Below are 22,328 nucleotides of genomic sequence, written 5' to 3'. Positions count from 1 at the left end.
TCTACCTCCGATAGGCCTTCTCAAGAGCCATCCTCTCATCTACCTCCGATAGGCCTTCTCAAGATTCATCCCCTCATCTACCTCTGATAGGCCTTCTCAAGAGCCATGGCCTTCTTTCAGATTCTCCTCAACCACTGTACATCAGTGTCTCTGCCAGTTTTGGGTAAAGTACATCGGCAACAGAACTTTAGACCAAGTACTGCTTTGTGCACATTGAATTGTTGCGTCATGGTCAGTGTTATAGATTTAAGCCTTTGCTAGCATTCCCTGTTGGCAAACACCATATAAACTGTCAGCAAGCTTTTTGTAAGTAATACAAGCATACAAATATCTACACGGACGATCAGTTCTTCTGTAATGTCTCTTTTCCAATCAGTTTCACTCCTGGTATGTATAGAGCGTTTTAAAAAAGAGTTCTCTCACAGCACACGACACAGTGTTAAAGATACACAATATTTAATACTTCAAGTAAAATTTCAAGACAGAAAAATCATTACAACAAATGAAAATGTTTCTTTTCTCAGATTTTGATGAAATATTTTACAGGGGCATGGCAATATATATATCTTTAATTAAACAATTGTATATATGGGGCACATATGAAAGCCATTTGAAAGCAATAGTGAATTACAACAAATTATTTACTTACAAGCAGTTGTATTATAGCAACTATGCAATATTGTTATGAGTTTTTATACAAGATAATTGGCGTGTACTTACAATATTCTGGTAATGTCTAAACCAGTAGAGATACATGCACACACACAAACACATCCACACACACATCTACATATGCATATGTGTTCATATACAGTACAACAGAGATTGTCTTCTCATAATTCTTTACTCCATTATTGTCCTAAGACAACTGAAATAGAAACCAGTCTTGCCGCTGCTATACGTACATACGTTTGTTTTCCAGCAATGTTGTTGGGTTACTGCTACTGTAAGTATATATGTACACATCCATGTATTGTGTTGATTCATTTATTTTTATTCCATTTTTTTTTTAAACAGTCTTAAGGAATATCTGTGTCTTCCTGAAACTAGAGAGGCGTTCTCTGCCTGGCATCTAAACAGGGAGCAGCGTCTGAGCAGGATCATGACCACCTCTCACTCTCATGATGATGATGGGCGTTTGACAGCACCCACCACCTGCCAGGCTTTACAACACTGACTGAGTAGTAATAATCACAGTCATCTATGGGGAGGTGAATTATTACTTCATGCAGATGGGGATGTGAGAGCGTTGCTGGGTTGAGAACAGCTCAGTCGATGCCGTACGTTAAAGTGGGATGTGAGGCCGCTGCTGGGTTGAGAACAGCTCAGTCGATGCCGTACGTTAAAGTGGGATGTGAGGCCGCTGCTGGGTTGAGAACAGCTCAGTCGATGCCATATGTTGAAGTGGGATGCAGCCGCAAATAAAATTGAAAAAATACTTTCTCTTATTCAGCAGTTAGTAAAATAAATACAGCCCATTAACATTTACCCGGTTTCTTGAAATATTAAATTGAGGACAATATTTGATCCCCCCCCCCCCCATCTATTTTTTTGTAGATATTTTTATTCATTTTGCAACAACTTTTTTTTAGAAAAGTATAAAAGAAGTAGGAGAAACAGGCATGCAAAACTGAAAGGCATCATTTTATCACAGAGGTATCACCTCCCGCTGCTCAGACACGGTTTTGATCCACTGGGGAAACCTTTGGCACCAAGAACATCTGCCATGTGACACGGATTCATGTAGGATCTTTAAATGTGTTTTCTTCTTAATCAGATACAAAAATGGATAGTTTAGAGGATTTAGCATTGTCTGGTGCAAGAATTAGCACCGGGGGCTGGAGCGGTGGAACAATGAGAGGAGATGAAAACTGTCATGCAAGATTCTAAATTTGAGACATAAGAATCAAATCTGTATGAGCAGTTTAAAGGGTTTATCCGACAGCAGTGAGACGTAACAATTATACAGTTAGTTATCAAATAAAAAAAATGCATTTTAATGTTTTATGGTGAAGTTTATTGATTGAAATGTGTCATCTTTTACTTATCTTCTACCTCTCCTTCCTACGGCGGACACACACACACACACACACACACACACACACACACACAGACCTGCCATTAGAGGGAAGTGAAATGATACACCACACACCAACATCAATTTACAAGATGCTCTTCCTGTCCTGGAATTATTCTCCTCGATTAAATGAATTAGCCAAAAATGACGTTTGTTCAGGGACTGCCCATGGGTGTAACTGAGCCCTATCTCAGGTCGATTGACAGACTGGCCTGTCGTCGCCATAGCATTCTTATGGCACGTACTAGTCCCCGCCCACTCGTCGCCATTGCATTCTTATGGCACGTATTAGTCCCCGCCGGCTTGTTGCCATAGCATTCTTATGGCACGTATTAGTCCCCGCCCACTCGTCGCCATAGCATTCTTATGGCACGTATTAGTCCCTGCCGGCTCGTCGCCATTGCATTCTTATGGCACGTATTAGTCCCTGCCGGCTCGTCGCCATAGCATTCTTATGGCACGTATTAGTCCCCGCCGACTCGTCGCCATAGCATTCTTATGGCACGTATTAGTCCCCGCCGGCTGCAGCTGATTCATTGCGAAGCAATTTTTTGGATCAGTGACCCATGGGTCTGGGTGTCATTAATGTACACAAGGCAGAATAGCCACTAAATTAAGAGGTAAGTGCCCTCTAAAACCGTCAGCTGTGTTATTCTGCCCCTGCACCAGGAGAGCAGGATCAACCACATCGCCTGGAATGTGGCTCCGAGCCAAAACATTCCTGGAAAATTTTGCAAATGTTGTTGTTTTTTCTTCCCATTCATCGTTTTTTTTGCTTATGAATTTACAAATCAATTTGAACTATTTGTGAGGGCTTATTTCGGAATCATTTCTGGAAAAGCCATCTGCTTTTTTCTCATGGCTTTTCTATCCTTCAGTGTGTATCCAAGGATTTGAAATGAGCCAAATATGGGCGAGGTTTTTTTTTTAACTTAAACGGTGAATGCTTAATAGCTTTTATTACCACCTGAAGATATGACACCTCACCAACATCATCACACCAGCACTCAATTCAAAGAGCCAGTGCTTCTGGAGCATTCTTGTATGTTGACTTTAAAATGTAAATAGTAAGGCTGCCTTTGATTTATTTCCCATCTAATGAGCTCTCCGTATAAATAGTGCATTAACACACAGCGAATGCATGGAATTGTTAGTATATATTTCGATGCACATACAGTGCTTGAAGAAATGTACTTAAAATGAAATGTCAGTTTTTTCTGCTTTGTTCATTCGTTAAGCAGAGGCCTTGGTGGTTGAACAGAGGAATGTTGCATAGGTAAAAAAAAATAACTAAGCCAATTAGAGTATAACAGTGCAGTCTTCCATAACTATGACTGCTATGGTGATTACAGATCAAAGTAATTACACTATAGGGAAACACTTGTAATTGGTTCCATTGCACTATGGTGCATAATTGTATATTTTAGGGTGAAAACTTGATGCAGAGGAGAAGAGGAAAACAAGGGATGTCTCTTTAGCACATCTGTCTGTGCCTTCCAAGGCTGAGATAATGAGATCATTTTGAAAATGAGTAGGTTCTTAATAACCGGAGAACAGGCTCATCAGATGTGTGAACACCAGGGGACTGCTACCTAGGCTCTCTGTGGCGAAAAGAAGACAATATTGAAGAATCGGGCAAACTGAGCAAAAGGTTTTCTTTTTTTTTTTCTTTTTTGCATTTTTTGCATTGAGGCTAATCATGTTTTCGCAGTCTTAGTATGGACATAACATCAGCAGCACATTCAGGAGAGGGTTGCAGTTTCATTGTCTGGGACTCCCAGGGCAAGTGGAGGTCTCCAGAAACACATTGCAAATGTTACTCTAGCACACTCTAACACACCCAGCAGACACACACTGACATTGACCGACCTGACCTCGGCAGTCTCCATTCTACTTGTTGGATACCTAGGTGGCATCTCTAAAAAAATCAAACAAACATATTATACATCCTTGTTAATCACCAGCGAATCTCTGAAGCTTCGTTTAATGTACGGTACGTGCCACTATCTACCAAACACATACTCATTCCATTGTAGGTTTTTTTTTTCTTTTTTTTCTCTCTTTTTTAAGCTGCTACTTTGGTTTAGAACTAACATTTACTTTCTGTACACTGACTTAATTTAAAATAATCTTTTTTTTCTAACATTTCCATCGTTCCTTGTTTTATGACATCATATTTCTTTAATCATTTTTGATATATTCACAGTTGTATTCACAATTGTTCTTTTTTGTTTCTTTTTTGATTTGTGATCACCATTTTGAAAACCAATTTTGTCCCTCTTTTATCCATGTTAGTATGCTGTAATTGATCTGGGGTTGTATCCTCAGCTGAAGCCATGTGCTCAGTGGGCCTCTGCGGCCCTCCTACAGCTGATGCTCATGCAAGTAGCCTGTAGATCCCATGCCGGCAGGAGTCTTCAGACCCGACGAGGACGAGAAGCTGGCTAAAGGAATGACCTTCACCGGGTCCTCCTTCTTGCTCGAGTGTCTGTCCAGTGTGTTGTAGAACGTGGGTCGGCCGCTCCCTTTGTCCAGATCGTCTTTGGGCACTGACCTGCAGAGGGTGTGACGCCCGTCGGGCATGGCACCCTGGGCCCAGGTCTGCTGGAAACCAAAGGAGGGCAGAGTGGTGGTGGCGGAGGTCTGGAACTGGTTCAGCGCCGGGGGCATCCAGCAGCTGTCGGAGTGGCCGAGGATCAGGCATTCCTGGGTGCAGGTCTCGGAGGCCTCAGCGAGGGCCTTCTGCAGGTTCACTTCAATGGCTGCAGATGAGACAAAACAGCACAAAAGAAAGCCATGAGCACTATTAAGCAAAAGCTGCAGAGCACCCCCCGCCCCCCCACTCCACCACATAGTCTTAAGGATTACGAAATAGCAGTGGGATGAGACTGCATAAAGAGAACAAACCAAATATTATAAGCTGTATTTCCTTCTGAAGTTGACCTGCAAATGTCAGCCTTTTAAAAGAATGAAAGGCAGCGATAAATGTTTAATTCATATCATAATGAGAAAAACACTATCAGTACATTCAATTTCCACTGGAATTCCCACGGTTCCCAGTGTTTACCTACAATATGCACTCTATTCCCTGTAGCTTAATTAAATCTTAAAAAAAGGGTCTGTTGTTTGTGTCTCATCTTCTCTTTACCATATTAAAAAATTAATGAACAGCCTAACAAACCATTGTTTATTTCAATTGTTGTCACTAAACACCTTGTTTCCCCAGATCTGTTCAACTTCTGATCAATCGGGCCCAATAAGACGAATCAAGCATGTGTCATTCGCAGAATCTCAGGAATCCGCGCCTCTTCTCTCGGCACACCGGTTTGCATATTTGACAACACACGCGCGCGCGGCTCCGTGAGCGTAGCTACGAGCAGCTGCACTTGATTTGCATGGGCGGTGGAAAGACTGAAAAGTCGAGGCACTCCGACTATCCAATCTCATTAGGCTGGCACTGACATTGCATGTGAGATGTGTCGAGGAAAAAGGCCTCGCTGTTGAGCCCTGGCAATAAAGCCTGTCAACGTAGATAATTAGAATGTAAAACAGTATGCAGAGAGGCAAACGGGAGCCTGCAGTGCTATGTTGTTGCTTAACCCACTAAGAAAAAGAAGGCCTTGTTTTAACACCACATCAGTCCTGCAGGCATCAGCTTCAAGCTGTCACGTAGAAATAATTTAGTATATTTGCATAAGTAAGAATGCTATCAATAATAGAAAGGGACAGGGTGTATGGTTCTCCCTCCACATTGGCTCGTTTTGCACGCTAAGGATATCTTCCTTTCCTTACAGTTGGGATCCTCCTGTAAAGCTTCAGTTCATCCCCGAAATGTACACAGGCTAAATATATGTGTTTACGCGTATTAATAAAAAAAAAAAGTAACATTCATTAAAAATCTGACAACTCTAAAAATGAGCCAATACGCAGCAGGCAGTGTGAAGACACACACTGAAAAATGTCACACTGTTTCACATCATTTCAGTGATATGAAATCATGTTCCGTCAGTAATACGCCTGTGGTCGGAGCCGCGTGGACTATGGAGCGGTATTGGGAGGTGGTGTTGGCAGTCGCCCCCTCTCCCCCTCAGCATCTCTGCTCTGCCTCGGAGCGCAGTGAGTAAATCAGCGGCGCAGTAAACGTGTCACCTTTCACAGGGTCACTAACTTCATTAAGGGAGGGAGAGAAAGAAAAAAAAAATGATGCAGCTCACTCATTTTCTAAGCAAGCACAAGAAAAAGTCCTGGCCAGGACTCCCACCTTAATCACCGCTTTCTTATTGGCGGCTGTCCTCCTCTGCGCTCGCTCTCATAATGACTCGAGCTTGTGAGACTCAATCAGACGCACTAAAACCCACACAAATCATCACGCAAAACACCCAAGCTGGATTTTTTTTTGCACCCAACACGCACAATTGCAAAGTGTTGGTACCCGAGATAGAAAGAAACGAGCATAAATGGGGGGGGGGCTGCAATTACATAATGTTTGAAAGGCATTTGCTTGTGAAGGGCTTTCCAGGATGCAATCTGTATGAACGCGCAGCTTGAGCTGTCAGCAGGGCTATGTCAACACCCAGGAGTGCAACCTTCTCCCTTCTTTTCCGTGCATGGGAAATTTCATATTAAACAGCTCAAAAGATTGTAGTTGCTATCGGTTTCCACTTGACAGGGACTAGTACTGCTTGACTGATGTTGGTGACAGCTCTGGCTGCAGTCGTCAGCTGCAGGCAGGCCTCTTCTTCTGAAGCTGTTTAAGGGCCTTTTGTATTCACGGGGAAACAGTAACGCTCCTGTGGAGCTCGAAAAAAGAATCGCACTTCACACACATTGTGGACTTGCTTGGGTTTTTCCATGGGTTTTTTCCTCCGGATGTTTCTTTTTTGGGGTGTATGTTTTTGGTGCATTGGCCTTGTCGCATTAAAACATTCTCCAAGAAATGGTTGAGTATGTTCATCATCATTAATGGCACCCCGTCTCTTTGGATTGGATCTCCTGGATGTTTACTGTGGCTTAGTGCTCTCTGGTCTGTTCTGATCTCGTAACATCGGTCGAAGACACTGGGAGAACAGGCAGCCACTGTAAGCACACCCTCCCAGTTTCAACAACACTAAACCTATGATTCACAGCACCTCCATAAAACCAGTTTATGTCTTTAAGATCTCCTCGATATATAAACATTGTCGGTGTTCTTATAGGATGAATGTTGCTGCTGTATCTCAGTGTCTGTCAACAACGCCACTACCCAACTATGAATCAAAGTCTAGCCAGTGGTTTCTCATTTTTGTAGTTTTCTGTAAACAGGCCCACAGTGATTCACTTTCATGCTGTGTGGGGACACGTGAAGCCTCTCTACTGCAGGAGTGAGATGTTACAAACTGTTTTCTATTAACTTAAAAATGTTAACAAAGATGTCCAACTGAATGACCCGGATGGGAATTCCAGCAAGGTTGGTCAGGAAATGATCACTTAAGTCATTATGTCAGCATGTGAAAACCCATTACCATCAATTGAGCGGCTAATTGCATAAATGTAGAACATCATTAATTTGGTTCTCCAAACAGCCTTTAATTGGCTAGAGTACCTTTTCACATGTGGAGATGCACACGGTACCGGAGACAGCTTGTACATTTAGCTGGCCATATGCTACACGAAAATAAAAATAAATCATAGGTATTCTTTTAAAAAAGTTTAGTGCCTTAAGTCTACAGTTAGTTTGTGCCAATGAGGTGTCCTTCACCACAGCTATTTCCATAGTCTACTCGTGTGAGAAGTTTGTTTTTAATGGCTTTCTCAATGTCAGTTCAGCCTGCACCACAGAACTGGGCAAAAGATAAAATAAAACTAGACGTATTGCTATTCATAGAAGTTCCAAAACTAATTCTAGCAGTGTTGTCCCCTACAGAGTCAAATGATATTAAATTTTGTTCATAGAGAAATATAGCGCGTGTGTGTGCGTGTGTGCATGTGTGTGTGTGTGTGTGTGTGTTTGTGTGTGCATGTGTGTGTGTGCGCGTGTGTGTGTGTGTGTGTGTGTGTGTGTGTGTGTGTGTGTGTGTGTGGGTGTGTGTGTATGTGGGTTGTGTTCATGCATACAATGTAGATGGAGTATGTATTGAAAGTGCAATTTCTAAGCACAGGGTGTGTGTATCCGTGTATATGTCTGTTTGTGTGTGTGTGTGTGTGTGTGTGTGTGTGTGTGTGTGTGGGTGTGTGTGTTTGTAAGGGGGTGTATGTCTATTTGCTGTTCGTGTCTATATTTGGTCTGGCGTGCACAGCCGTGTGTGTGTGTGTGTGTGTGTGTGTGTGAGTGTGTGTGTGTGTGTGTGTGTGTGTGTGTGTGAGTGTGTGTGTGTGTGTGTGTGTGTGTGAGTGGGGGCCAGAGATGATAGGAGAAAGAAGTGCATGTGATTAACATGATCTCATGCTGTCAAACAAATGAAATTTGAAAGGACATAATTAGGTTTGTAATTACTTTGACTTTATCATTTTCCTGCACACACACACACACACCCACTCCAACTTTACATCTGGATTGGCAAATGGACGGTCATTAATAATAATGAAGCTATTTAACCCCATGGGCTTTTTACAAGGGGAAACATGTCATTTCTCATTCGGGGGTTAGACACAACCATCAGTTGAAATAAGGAGCCCACAATTCATTGTGGTGCACCAGCGAAAGGCCACTTACTGTGCTCTGGATGCATTTCATCACCATCCATCGTCTACGTCACCCTAATAACTTATCTCTGTTTATGAGAGATTTATACTTTTACTTTTGTCAGGGGGATCCATATGATTTCATGCTGCAGTTTGCCATTATGCATTCATGGAGCCACCAATGTACAAATGTACAGTGTGATATACAGAACGCCGTGACAAGCATTGCACACATAAATTATGGCTGCTGGGGAACCAAGGGCAGTCCACCCCCCCCCCCCCCCCGCCTGCCTATATTTTATGGACACACAGGGCTTAGTGGTTGTGTTTCACTAGCCCTGCAGGTTTTGCACCATTACAGAGCAACAGAAGAGAAGCCGCAGCATTTCTCTGAAGCTAATGCAGGAGGCTGGCTGTGCCTACCCATAGAGGACATTCTGTGCATGTGTGCCATGACAACGGTGCAAGGTGCAGTCATGTCCTTCCACAAGGATGTGCGTATTCCATGACATTCTCATTCACCAAGTTAGAATCCTACTCTGTCTCGCTACACGTGTTACGTTACCATGGTGATGGGATCTCCACATGATTGAGCAGGACTTGATTTAGTTTCTTGGGCTTTATAATCACAGTGAGGCCTCCGCTGAGAGTGCCGTCATGGTCATTTAAATCTGCGGAGGCTGCAACAAAGACCGTTGCCACCATAATGATCAAACATCTTGACACGCGACGCATCCGCGTGACACAATTATTGTCACCCGCATTATTGTTCCGCACAAAAAAGGGTGAAATGCGTAATTGTGATTCTGTGGAGGTATTGCACCTTGATGCGGTGAAGGTGACACGAGTTAAAACAAGATGTTTGCTTTAATATCTAGCGTTTGTGCATCAATAGTTCCCTGCCCTGTCACAAGCATGTAAAAATCCAGTGTGATCAGCAATCCCAGTCCATGAAGCCAGTATACATGCAAGTATGGAAATGAGCTAGGGGAGGAAAGTCACTAGATCGCCTGTGAAAGGGTTCATGCCTCTTCATGCCTGCTGAATAACCATTAGGATTTGCTTACAGATCATACCAACTTACCATTTTATGACAAAGTTAATATGAATTATTATTAGTGAAAGACAATACTATCACACAGTGATGTGTTGACATATTGTTATGTTCAGATAGACTGTGTGATAGTATTGTCTTTAACTAATAATAATTCATATTAACTTTGTCATAAAATGCTATGTATTAGTATTAAAATACTATGTGTTAGACCTAATGATAATGATATGAACCCACATCAGTGCTGGTGACTGGCTAAATAGACTGGCATTGAAACCTGTGAGTTTTAAATGTATGAGCCCATGACACTAGGGACCCTAATGGCTTTGATCATTGGGATTGAACAAAAAAATTGCCCCTCGCTATTCTGTCTAGAATGGGAGAAACAAACATCCGTTGAAAAGACAAAACTGTATACATTAAATTTTAGCTGACAAAAGAAATAACATGTTGCACTTCCTGCTTTCAGATTTCTGAAAGGATGGAAGAAATAGCAATCGTCTGTGCTGCTGCCTTGTATTCAGGGTAATTTGGTCATTTCAGTTTGCTGGTCTACCTGTTGTCTTGACTTCATAATATTTCTGTGCACAACACAAATTGAGATAAATGATAGTGTTTCTACTAATTGATCAGTGTTGTTCTGTGTTTTGTTTGTTTTGAAAAAGCTTTTCCAAAAGACTCAAGCTTTGCAAATGTAATTAACAGATAAAGGAACTGCAGGGGAAACTCTAGCAATGATGGCGCCAGACTAACGATTCTAAGTGATGTTAATTGCATGGTCATTTATGGGTTAACTGACCCAGTCTTCAGGTCAGTGATTGGATTTTATGTGGCAGGCGTTCACTTAACTCAGATAACATTATGTTTTTGTGTCTGCACAAAAAACGTCTCTCATTAATTATCACCGCATACAAATACTATCATTATTCATTATTACTCATCAATATGATAGTTGACAAACTGATAGTTGTAGTCCTTCTTGGACTCAGAGAAGCTTTTTAAAGATCTCCAAAGGGATAGTTGAAGGGCAGGACTCGCAAAAAAAATCTTAATCCCTGGTAGCCCTTCGGGAAGGCCTTCTTCAGATTTTGGTCGCCGAAATGAATTACACTAGCCCAAAAAGACAATTTTTATGTAGAAAGGTAGATATATTATATAGATATATATACATTGTCCTTTCTCTTTGTGGAATGTTTATTTACATTGTGTTTGTGTTGCTGTGTGTCTCTTCAACTTAAAAAAGGGTTTATAACCGTGATACTTCATTGCTCTGAGTTTCTTGCCATGAAGCTACTGAGGACTCATCTTGACTGAGAGGATGATAGGTCCATGAGATTTCAAGGAGGCACCTGGGTATACATTAAGGATATAAGCACACAGATTGGGTATACATTAAGGAAATGAGCACACAGATTTAATTTGGTTCCCTTGTTAAGGACTAGACTCCAAATTTGAGTCTCAATATGCATTGTATGGATTTGAATTGTATGTTTATCTCTTTGTTTGTTGCGCTATTGCCACTGCCATTGTACATCCTCTTTCTGGGGCTATTTTCTAATCCCCCCTCTACTCTGTTGTTTGACCCAATGCAACTGAAAGTAATTGCACCCAGAAAACAACATTTAATGATTACTTTATCTGAGAGTCCTAGAAAGAGAAGTCCGAGACAGGTACTTTCAACAAAAGAGCAGGACTTTTCACTCCGACACACAATTTCAGACAACAAAGAATATTATTGACTCGGCTAAGATTAAAACACCAAAACAAATAACAGAGCAGAATCAAGGACAAAGTGCACACAGGAAAAAAGTATCCCTCTGAACATTGTGGGTCAACTGCTGGCTTCTTTTCTTTTTGTTGGCGTTGATTAAAAACACAGTGTAGATAACAGATTACATTTCATTTTGACCCCAAAATAAATAAATAAATCGCTTCACACACACACACACACAGTCTTTTGAATAATAAATTGTTCATCCATTTTCTGTTTGTACATTCAGTCTCTCTATCTCTCTCTCTCTCTCTCTCTCTCTCTCTCTCTCTCTCTTTCTCCCTCTCTCTCTCTGTCATTCTCTCTGTCCTTTCTCTTTTGTGACAAAGCCAGACACAGCAGCCACCAAACACGAGTTATAGCTGCGGACACCGTCTTGTGTTCGGTTGTGTTGTCCATCTCCTTTCGCTACTTGACTTTTTCTGTCCGTTTCGTTTATTTGATGACTGTGATTGTCTGACGTTCATTATGTCTGATGGCCCCCATGTCTCCTCAGGGGGGGGGGGACCAGACCTCCATTAGAGGCGGAGGAGAGTGTCGGGTGGTCGGGGGGGGGGTGTGTGATGGCGGTGGGCAGCAAGAGTGTCAGCGTCAACACAATCAACACTGCCCAAACACACAGCGTGTGCCAAGGAGACGGGAGCAACCCACACCGTAACAATCAGCAATCAGCGCTGATCATGATAATAACACAGAAAAGTGCTACAAGATCCATGTGGCGGCGCACTCCTGTCCAAGACCAGTAATTGTGTGGATAGGGTTAGGTGTGGAAAAAATACGAAAGATGTTCATGTTTTATTTGGACCACAACAAGAAGGGGGGAGGATACTTCTTCATTTTCCACACAAAATATTTCCCAGCGCCATCAAGTTTCCGTATATTTCCGTGTGGATTTCTGTGCTTGTCTGTTTTGACGTGGGAGGGTGGTCTAGATTTTTGTCACAGGAGTAAAATATTCTCGGGAAAATGTGTGATGAAATTTCAAAGGAAGGAAACAATTTCATGGGGTAAAACATCCACCTTGTATACGGAGACGGGGACTCATGCGGAGAGATAACAAAGATGGATGGAGCAATATCTGTGAGAGATTAGGAGGAGCTTTGAAGGTAAGGGCACCAGCAGAGCCATGCCCTATCCACTCCTAAACCAGGCTGCCATTCATATCAGTTATTTGTAAAGGTGGATGCTCTACATGATGCCCCACTTCTGACTCAGTGTGGGAGGTTGCCTGCATCCAATAGGCTTTAATTGACACTGCAGTGGAGAGGAAGGCCAGTGCTGAATAGATTCAAAATAACAACGATCTTCAAACAGTGTATTAAGCATGTCAATGAGCTACATGAATGAATGAATGAATGAATGAGTTGCATGATCTTTTTTGGAATATTTCCTAGAAATATTTTTCCGCCAAACATGCATAACGTTTTGTTATTGCAAATGAAGTACTCAGTAGAATCTTTTTTTTTTTTCATTTAAATCATCAGAATCGCCTCAAATATCTTTTCAAACAAGCAGCCCCATGTGACCATGTGACCATAAGACCCGTGTTCGCACTGACATGTTGTGATCATTCGATAGGGGGCCTGGGTAGATAAGGTGTGAAACGTTCGGAGATTGTGGAATATAAAATGGACCGCAGCCTTTTGAAATGAATAAATCTAGAATGGTGTGTCAGTTCATTCAATGGAAAGGTCAGTCAAAAGAAAAGAGGACCACCCGGACTCCATGAGAGTTTGGAGTCGGCCTGGGGGTTTAGCAGACACCTCAAGAAAGTCTGCCTTGCAAAAACACATATGTATTTCAGCTGGATACTTGGATGTTTTTCTTAATGAATAGCAGTGGCAGGTTAAATCTTGTGTTAGGAATGTTATAAAAGGAATGTTAATCTCAAACATGTTAATCTTGTATGTACCATCGAACTCAAATCATTACAATGGGAAACTCCAACTGAAAGGGAGGTGTTACTGTAAATAGCATCACAGCTGTGATCTGGTGGTTACACTAACTATTGGTGATGGGAATTGCCACAGGGGCGAAGATATCTCGATATTAGGGCCATGATATGATATTATTGCGATTCTTTCGATTTTACGATACAGCAATTATTGCAATTTATTATACGGCTCTTCAGAATGTTCCAAAAAGTTCCGTTGATTTGAATGGGCCATCCCAACGTTCGCCGGTGAATATTTCCTGATATTCACCGCTGCGAAAAGATATTGACCGCTGTCATTGGCAACGGGTTTTTTTGCTTCTAATTCACATCTTTCATATCATTCCGCAAGTAGTCCGGTCATTTAACGTAACAGACTCATTGTAAGTAAGCAAGTAATGGGTTGCTACGCAACACCTGTAACTTAAAAGTTCTATTTGCTTGAAGAACTATTTATTTCTTAGCGGAAATCACGAAACGGCAACTAAATCATTAAAAAGAGGTATTTTGGAGGAATGTCTTCTATAGTTTTTGGCAAGTAACCGTATAATAAGCGGGATAATGTATTGTCCGTCGGTCATTATCCAAAAATAAATCCCTTCAGGACGAAATAACACCCCTCCGCTGCGCGTCGGGGTGTTGTTTGCCCCGTCGGGATTTATTTTTGGATAATGACCTCCGGACAATACATTATCCCTTACTTAATGCAGTATTGCGACATTGCACTGCAATGTTTTTTTTTACAAACTATAGCAAAATGCATAGTAACAGAAATATCTTCAAGAATCTCAGAAGTTGCCCAATGGCATATTTCAATATGGCCGTTTCTTCTGTCAAATATGGTCGTTCCACCACAAGTGCAGTTCTGCAGGAAAGTGTCAACAAAGAAAGGGATGCCTTTGGCATGTAAACAAGGTTTGCATAGAAAGATAAAGGAACAGACATACCAGACCACCAAGCAAAATGCTCTGAAAACATTTAAACGTTCAAACACTTGTGCAAAGACCTTTGGAACAGCCCTACACGATATATATATATACATACATTCTAAGTTTTATGTAGAAACAAGTTGATGTTTCACATTGAACAAAAGTATAATAAAAATGAATAAAGTTGAAGCAAAGTACCAAAAATCTTTTTCTTTTTGCTATTGTAGCCAGTGTCCTTTCAGGATATTCCCATATGTTGGCTGGCAGTAAACTAGGCTCCTGGATCTGCAATATATCTGTTAGTCACGTGTGATTTGTTCTGGTTCCTAGAGTCATATATTTTTGTTACAGCTTCTATGGTGAGGCAGATAGTAGGTACATGGCATGAAGGAAACCGATCTTTCAACTCCGTACTGACAGGATAGAGAGCCAGTTGCCACTGATTCATCATTGTCTCGGGGAATTAATGCTCTCGGAAATGATACAATCTTTTACATTGTGAGGGCAAGAGTGTCACGGCTAATTAACTGTAACTGTAACCAGGCTTTTTCTTAGTGTGAGTCATTTACACTTTGGAGTTATAATCTCACGACTCGGAGAAGTACATGCCATAGTTTCAGCGAGGGCCCAAAGCAGAACGAAGGGAAAGTTGCTGTGTCTTAAGTAAACCTAAAAACACATCAAACCGGGGACTCTGGGGCGTATCATCTGATAACAGCCCAAAGAACGCCACGCTGGGTGACACGGGATACAATAATCCTGTCAGTGCTCGACAAACACAACACTCACACTGTCTAGTGTACAGCCCAATTTTAAGGAATTTAGTGGCATGCAGAGACACTGCACTGTTTTTAGTTTTATCCACAAATTCTAATTGGTTTAAAAATGCTCCATTAACTTTTTTTTTTATCTGGAAAATCCATCCCTATTTCTCTCTCCTGACATCCAAGTGTATTTGCTAATAGCACAAACTCTGTGTTTGTGGTGCAAACTGTGTTTATGATGGATCTGAATGGCAGGAAATGCAGATATGATAAACAGGAGGGGAATAAAGCCCATACCACATGAATATGCGAATGCATGTGAGACAGGCCCACCGTGAGACAGGAGGAGGATGTGAGACAGAACAAGGATGTGAGACAGAAGGAGGATGTGAGACAGGCCCACCGTGAGACAGAAGGAGGATGTGAGACAGAACAAGGATGTGAGACAGAAGGAGGATGTGAGACAGGCCCACCGTGAGACAGAAGGAGGATGTGAGACAGAACAAGGATGTGAGACAGAAGGAGGATGTGAGACAGGCCCACCGTGAGACAGAAGGAGGATGTGAGACAGAAGGAGGATGTGAGACAGAAGGAGGATGTGAGACAGGCCCACCATGAGACAGAAGTAAGATGTGCAAGTAGGATGAAGGGCTCGGGGGGAGCAGGACATTCAGCCACTGAGACGAATAGCAAACAGCCACAGGGCTGGGCTCAATAGACAGCCTGAAACCTATTGACCCCATTGCCTTGAGTCTTTGTGTTTGGCCCGAGGCTATGACCATCAAACATTAACATCCTCGGCACCAGATCGGTGTCTCCACACACCCTGCGCTTCACCCCGATTTGCCTGTCCCACAGTTCCAGAGGGGGGTGGATGGTGTGCATTATACGTTCACCGATATGAGTCTCTCTCTCTTTCTCTCTCTCTCCCTCTCTTTCTCCCTCTCTCTCCCTCCCTCTCTCTTTCCCTCCCTCTCTCACTCTCTCTCTGGAACCCCCTTGTCTGTCACATTTTATGGTTGGCATATCGTACAGCTGTAATGTCAAGACCCATTAGCACAGCTTGGTGATGGCATAGAAAGGCATAAACTCGCTACACCAAATGTCAGATACTTGCCGGGTGTTCTGTCATTGTACCGCGGAGTTGGAGTCTTGGCTAATCCTCTATGCTTCTTGTCACAACCTATTCCCTCCGCCCCGCTCCGCAGTCTGTTCAAAGCCACCATGGCCGGACCAGGCTGCATGCACGTTGATTCGATGCAGATAATAATGCTCATTTTCTGCATGACAGCACCAAGACATTATGCGTGGTACAAATCACTTGACTGTGAACAGGGAAAGGCTCGAGGACTGACGATCGTGGACAGATGACTGATTTAAAATTACAACCGCTGACTTATTGAATCTGTAACTCTGCTTAGGGGACACATTTAATTTGGAGCAAAGATTACTACCCATTGGTCAGCGGAAGGGACTGAGATTGCACCACAGCCCATAATATTCAAGGTGATCCCTCCGTAATTTCTCACTTTCTGGACCACCCGCTCTCCACTCCAATATTTGATAATTAGGCGAACCCATCAGGTAGACAATTTCATTTTCAATTAAAACCTGTGTCCCCCGGTGACCTTCAGCATAACAGGGGAATGCTCTATATAGACCAGCACCATACACAGACAGTCAGAGTGCTGTTTAAAAATACATTTTTAATTTAACTTGAACCTTGCTATATCTAATCTGTATGCGTGCACCCCTCCAATACAGAGAGGCACAGTAAGGTAAAGCAATATCCTTGAAGTGATTATTGCAGCTGACCCAATTAACCCCACAGACTTGATGGTATACCACCTGAATTTATGGTCGGAAGCTATTTACTAGCCTGACCCATGTTGGTTGTAAATCTCCATAAGGAGCTGTGACTTCATCACTTTATCATTTACTAAAAATCAATATTGGGTGTCTTTAGCAGTTGTATTCCATTCTATTGTATTACTTTACTAAGTAGGAATGTATATTTGTCAATGTATATATGGGGATGATTAGACGAGGGGATTTATTTTTCAGATGCACTGTTTCTTCACACATGAATAAAATAAGGATAATGTCATACACTAGAGGAGTGAAAGTGCTGTGCAATCAAGTCACCCTGAGACCCAATCTGGTGACAATCATCTGCATGTTTATTCAGCAAGCTACTGCTTTTCATTTGAAAATCAGTGACACTGCCAAAGGAAATCACCAGTCCATCTTTCAGAGTTGATGGGAAGTGTAGATTCTTGACAATTTCCCTCATCATGTATCAGTGGACCTCACAGAGGGGAAGAAGAGGAAGAAGAAGAAGTAGAGGAAGAAGAAGATGAAGAGGAAGAAAAAGAAGATGAGGAAGAACAAGAACAAAAAGAAGTGGAAGAAGGAGAAGAAGAAGAGGAAGAAAAATAACAAGAAGAAGAAGAAGAGGAAGAAGAAGAAGAAGAAGAAGATGACGTAGAAGCATAAAAGAAGGTAAATGTTCAGGTACATGGTCTCAGTTCAGTGCGTACTCAAGTCAAATGTATAGAATGAACTGGAACTGGCACAACTGGGACAGAGTATCTGTGGAGATGGGGAAATAAACCCATCTTAATTTAAGGCACACAGTTGCAGCTCCGAATCCCAATCTGTTAATTACTCATAGGAATTAAGTAATAGTATTCAAATGAGCTGAGTTCTTAACCAAATGTACACATATTACCCTAAATATGCCATAGGCAAAAATTGAGTTTTAGAGGTTAAATGAGAGCACATAAATAGAAGTTTCTTCCCTGATTTCTCTGGGAGGGCCTATAAAATAACTTATTTGTCCTGTGAGTATCTTCATCTCAGCCTTGGCAATCAATACGGTTTGTCCCTCTAAAAGAGTTTTCATTTTCTGTCCCTCAGATAAGCAGCAACAAGAAATGATGCTCTCGCAAACTGAGAGTGACATTAATTCCACCTGCCACTGTATTCATCAACATGTGTCACGCCGGGCCCTGAATGACAAACTACTCTATGATTTCCTTGACTGAACTCTGAGCGAGGCAGAGAAGCTAGCTCACCGAGTGAGCGCGGGCCATAGGCAGCAATGCTGTTGCGTTAGCATTGTTTTGTACATGTAAAGGTAGCCTGGTGGAATTCATTGAGTTTGACATTTTCACTTGTTTCACTCCATTTTCCCTCTCCCCCTGCACTGTTGCTGTCTTAAACCCTGCGTCGCGCGGTTCACGACCAGAATAATATGGTGTGATCACTTGCTGAAAGCACAAATGATCATTTCAGCGGAAACGTGTTAATGTGAATTCATGTGAGGCATGGCCATGTTGAGCTGTAATAGGCAGTCACTACCCCAGAAATGTCAAGCAAAAGGGGAGATTGTTACGACGAAACACAGATTTCCTGCCGAGGCATAATACCGAACGGTCCTCAGTGAGTTATCTTGTTTTAATAACGAAAATACCTTTGCTTCCATTTTCAGGAAATAAACTTTCAACAACTGGCAGTGAAATGTCAAGGACACTAATTGCATTTTAAGAACGCAGAACCCAGAACAAAATAGGTTTCCTCTGACCGGAAATGGAAGGAGCTTAAAAGACAGGTTATGCGGCTTACTGGGATTTACTGAGAGAAGGGTATTTCACTCAGTATGACTGGCGTCACAGGTCTTTTTTTTACTCTTGCCATGTTCCGACTCATTTCACAGTGCCATGCGTAATTTATTTACATCTGCATGGGAGAGAATCAAGACAAGCATTAAGACTTTAGGTAAGTAGGTGTGGCCTATCCATCTCCTTGGCAAGCTGCAGGCTAATTTACTAATTTGCTAGTGGGTGACCTGGGTCATCTTTATTTATGATCCATTAGGAAAATATATTCAGACATCAAGCGCTGTGTTAAGAGAATGATGGAGAATTATGTTACAAACCGACAGAGAAAAGCTTCCACAACATCGGAACCTTTGAAGGAAGAGGACATCGTGACAGGTCCTCCTTAGAGTTAAAAGCAGGGGCTGAATAATCTCTACAAGGAGCTGGCTGGTACATGAGCATATGGAGGGTGTATCTGGCAAAAGGTCTCATTTATAAACTGGACTGCTTTCCATACACGCCGCAGCAGCGTGGGACAATTACCATTTATAGTGGTTGCACGCCCTTTCCAGGTTTCTTCTCTGGCTTTTTATATGAAAAATAGTATATATTCTGTCATTACCTAACCTATTGAGCAAGGGCATATGGAGAAGGAGCGTTGTGAGGTATTGAACTTCGTAAATGAGCACAGATTGCTCCGATGCTTCAACTGTCAACTGCCTAGAAAATGAAAGCAAAGTACAGCAAAGTCATTAAAAATGGCTTCGGCGAAGGTTCTGTCTTCATTTATATTGGATGCTGGGGCTGGTCTTGTGATCACGCAGCACTATGTCTACAGCATGTTTGTGTGTTTCATGCTGTCTGATTTATGGGTCATCCGTAAAACTATCAATCAGTGGGACCACAGCCTAATGAAAACAAACCAAACTGTAAAGCGCTGCAAACTGTATTAGCCTTCTGTTAAGTGCGTCATGATGCCGAGCTGTTAAAAGTCTATATTATGACAGGCCCAAATGTGTCTAAATAAAAGTGGATAATACTATAAATATATTAGCGCAATAGCCTCTCCTGTCTGCATTTCTCAACAGAACAACAAACAGATGAATGCAAAATGGCCAGAGGTTTGAAGAAAGTAAACACAAAGTAGAGGGATTCACAGTATTATTAGTTTTTCAGAATATTTTAGCAGCATGTCTGCCTGTCTTTGTGAACCAAAAGAAAGCCTCTGAAGTGAGCATTTGCCTTTTCGAGGGAGAAATTTATTTTCTGCCTCCCTGTGTCAATACAACTTCTTTGGAGGTGTGTTGTGCTGTCTGCACAACTGTGATAAGTGTCTTATTCCAAATGAATAGTAATTCACAACAGCAGCGTGTTGTACACACATTCACTCCATATTGTTAATTAATTCATGTCCTCCTCAGTGTTGCCTTTGATGTTTTCTCTCTTCTGAATGCGACTCAAGAATATGAAGAAGAGGAAAGGAATGCTGTCTACCTCTTTTGGCATACCAAGACAGTGCTTGATAGTGGACATTGCATCAATTAATAAAATAGGAATATATGGTGTCCACACACTGTAAAAAGGATGTCCTTTGTGAAGTAAATAAAAGTGAAAAAATAATTCCACTTAATTAATTTACAGTAACGATTGAGGATGTCTCCATCTTCCTAGTTTTCTGTGTTACAAAAATGGCTTTTGTTCCCAACTCCAACACTTAAGAGGGGTTTGCAGAGGTCCATTTGAGTGTTTCTGTATCAGCTTACGCGCCTTCTGTGTGATAGATTTGTTCAACACAGTGAGGTTGTCTGCGCGCCCTGCAGAGGACAAACCCAGGGGTGTGTTGACATTGTGGGGTGAGCTCTTTGATCAGTCCGCCGCTACTTTGCGCCCCCAGAAAAGAGCTCCCACCCCGTCCTCAGTTTGATCAATGAAGATGAGATCCTCTCAGTAATGAAATCTGCACTGGATCATGGCTTTGTCAATGACCACCTCAAAAGGTCAAGCCATAAAAAAGTGCCTTTTTTCCCTAAGAGTGGAGGTAATGAGTGTACATTACTTTACACGAGAGCCAGACACTGTAAAAGTTACAAGGCCATCCATTCTAATTAGGGTCAATAACTTAATATACCCTTGGCTAATTTATGCTGACCCTTGAACTGATCAACTCATTAACACCTGAGTAAGAGTGTGGTTGGAAGCAGGCACAGTGGACCCATTTCTCCTCATGAGCACAGCCGTGTCAGCAAATGGAGGTGTGTGGATGTTTAACTACAGATTCATGTTTGTCTCAACATTTCCTGTTTTCATTCGCCTCGTTACCACTTGCTGCGGGGGCAAGTGCTCTAAAGTAATTAAGTGTTATGCTGGGCTAAAGGTCCCAGGTATTTCCCTAGCTGTTTTTGAAAGAAAATAATCGGTTTTGGTCACTTCAGAGTGTCCATAAAGGATTGGCAAAGTCCTGCTGAATCGAACTGATGCTCAGTAGGCATTCCGGAACTGTGGAAGCGGAACGTTTTGATTTAGTTGAAGCGAAACCGTAGTTCATGCACAAAAGGCGATATAAGAGGAATACAGAATGTACTCTTTCACCATACACAGAACAATAGCCAGGCACACTACACTAGTTTGTCTTTAATCTTTTGAAAGATGGCATCTTCAATAGGCTGTAAAGAAAATCATTTTGCACATCTAAGAAAAGACCTAGGCTGTGAACTTATGGAGGCTTCAGAGGTTGGACAAGAAGACAACATCTGAAAATTCCCACAAGCAAATCTTCCCTCACTGTGACCCTTCAACACGTTTCTTGCAGAAGAACTTCATGCAGCTTGTGTTTGTCTGCGATAACAAAGGAAGTGCTACAGTGGCGCGCGCACACAAGACAAGACCAGAGGCGGTTCTGTCGGGGTGTTAATGTATGTGGTGTCAACGCCGTGTCTTCAGAAGGAGACGACTCTGCCTCGAGATGCACTCTGTACACGTGCAGGCTGCTGCCTCCTGTTCAGAATAAAATCAGTCACTTGATTAATGTGCAATGCAATGAGTCACTCCTTACACTTAGTGTTCTCTGCAGTGTGGCCTTCCTATTCTTCCCCTCAATGGTCAAGAAATACAGCCTCTCAATGGCATCTCAGGCAGGAATGTAGGTGGATGAGGACTGAATAATGATTGGAGCTGTTTAAGCAAAATCTTTGGGGAGGGGTTACTTTTTCTCTTCTTGTTCTTTAACATTTCCTTTTATTTTCTCACGGCCAGTAGAGGGCATGTGACATCTCCGGAAAAACATGTTTTTTTTTCCTTGCAGCTTCAAGGGCTCTAAGACGCTTTACTGAACGGCGCTAGCAGTTTCACCTTTTCTGCTTTGGCGCCAGGCTTCTTGTGGCATGCTGCTCTACCCCACTGTTGCCCGTGGCTTCCATCCATGAGTGGCCAGAGATGAGAACGTATGCCCACTGAGTTCTGAGAAAGGAGTGTGCATTATCCTGACCACACTCAACTAAATAATGAATGTCAGAACGAGGAGAGAAAGAGAATCGGAGTG

At 42.2% G+C, this 22,328-nt stretch overlaps 1 protein-coding gene across 1 annotated transcript in view; it reads right to left on the bottom strand.

Annotated features, from left to right (window-relative positions):
• Window positions 1–439: 439 nt before the first annotated feature.
• pcdh11 (protocadherin 11) overlaps window positions 440–22,328 on the bottom strand; it is a 128,713-nt gene continuing 106,824 nt past the window's right edge. The window contains exon 6 of the mRNA XM_031557887.2: window positions 440–4,839. Coding sequence (XP_031413747.1) covers window positions 4,442–4,839 — 398 coding nt within the window. The 3' untranslated portion in view covers window positions 440–4,441. The remainder of the gene's footprint in view (window positions 4,840–22,328) is intronic.

The sequence above is a fragment of the Clupea harengus genome, chromosome 20 (genome assembly GCF_900700415.2).
Source record: "Clupea harengus chromosome 20, Ch_v2.0.2, whole genome shotgun sequence".
In the NCBI taxonomy this organism is placed as follows: domain Eukaryota; kingdom Metazoa; phylum Chordata; class Actinopteri; order Clupeiformes; family Clupeidae; genus Clupea; species Clupea harengus.
Note: the sequence above shows the minus strand (reverse complement) of the source record. Positions and strands in the feature narration are given on the sequence as shown.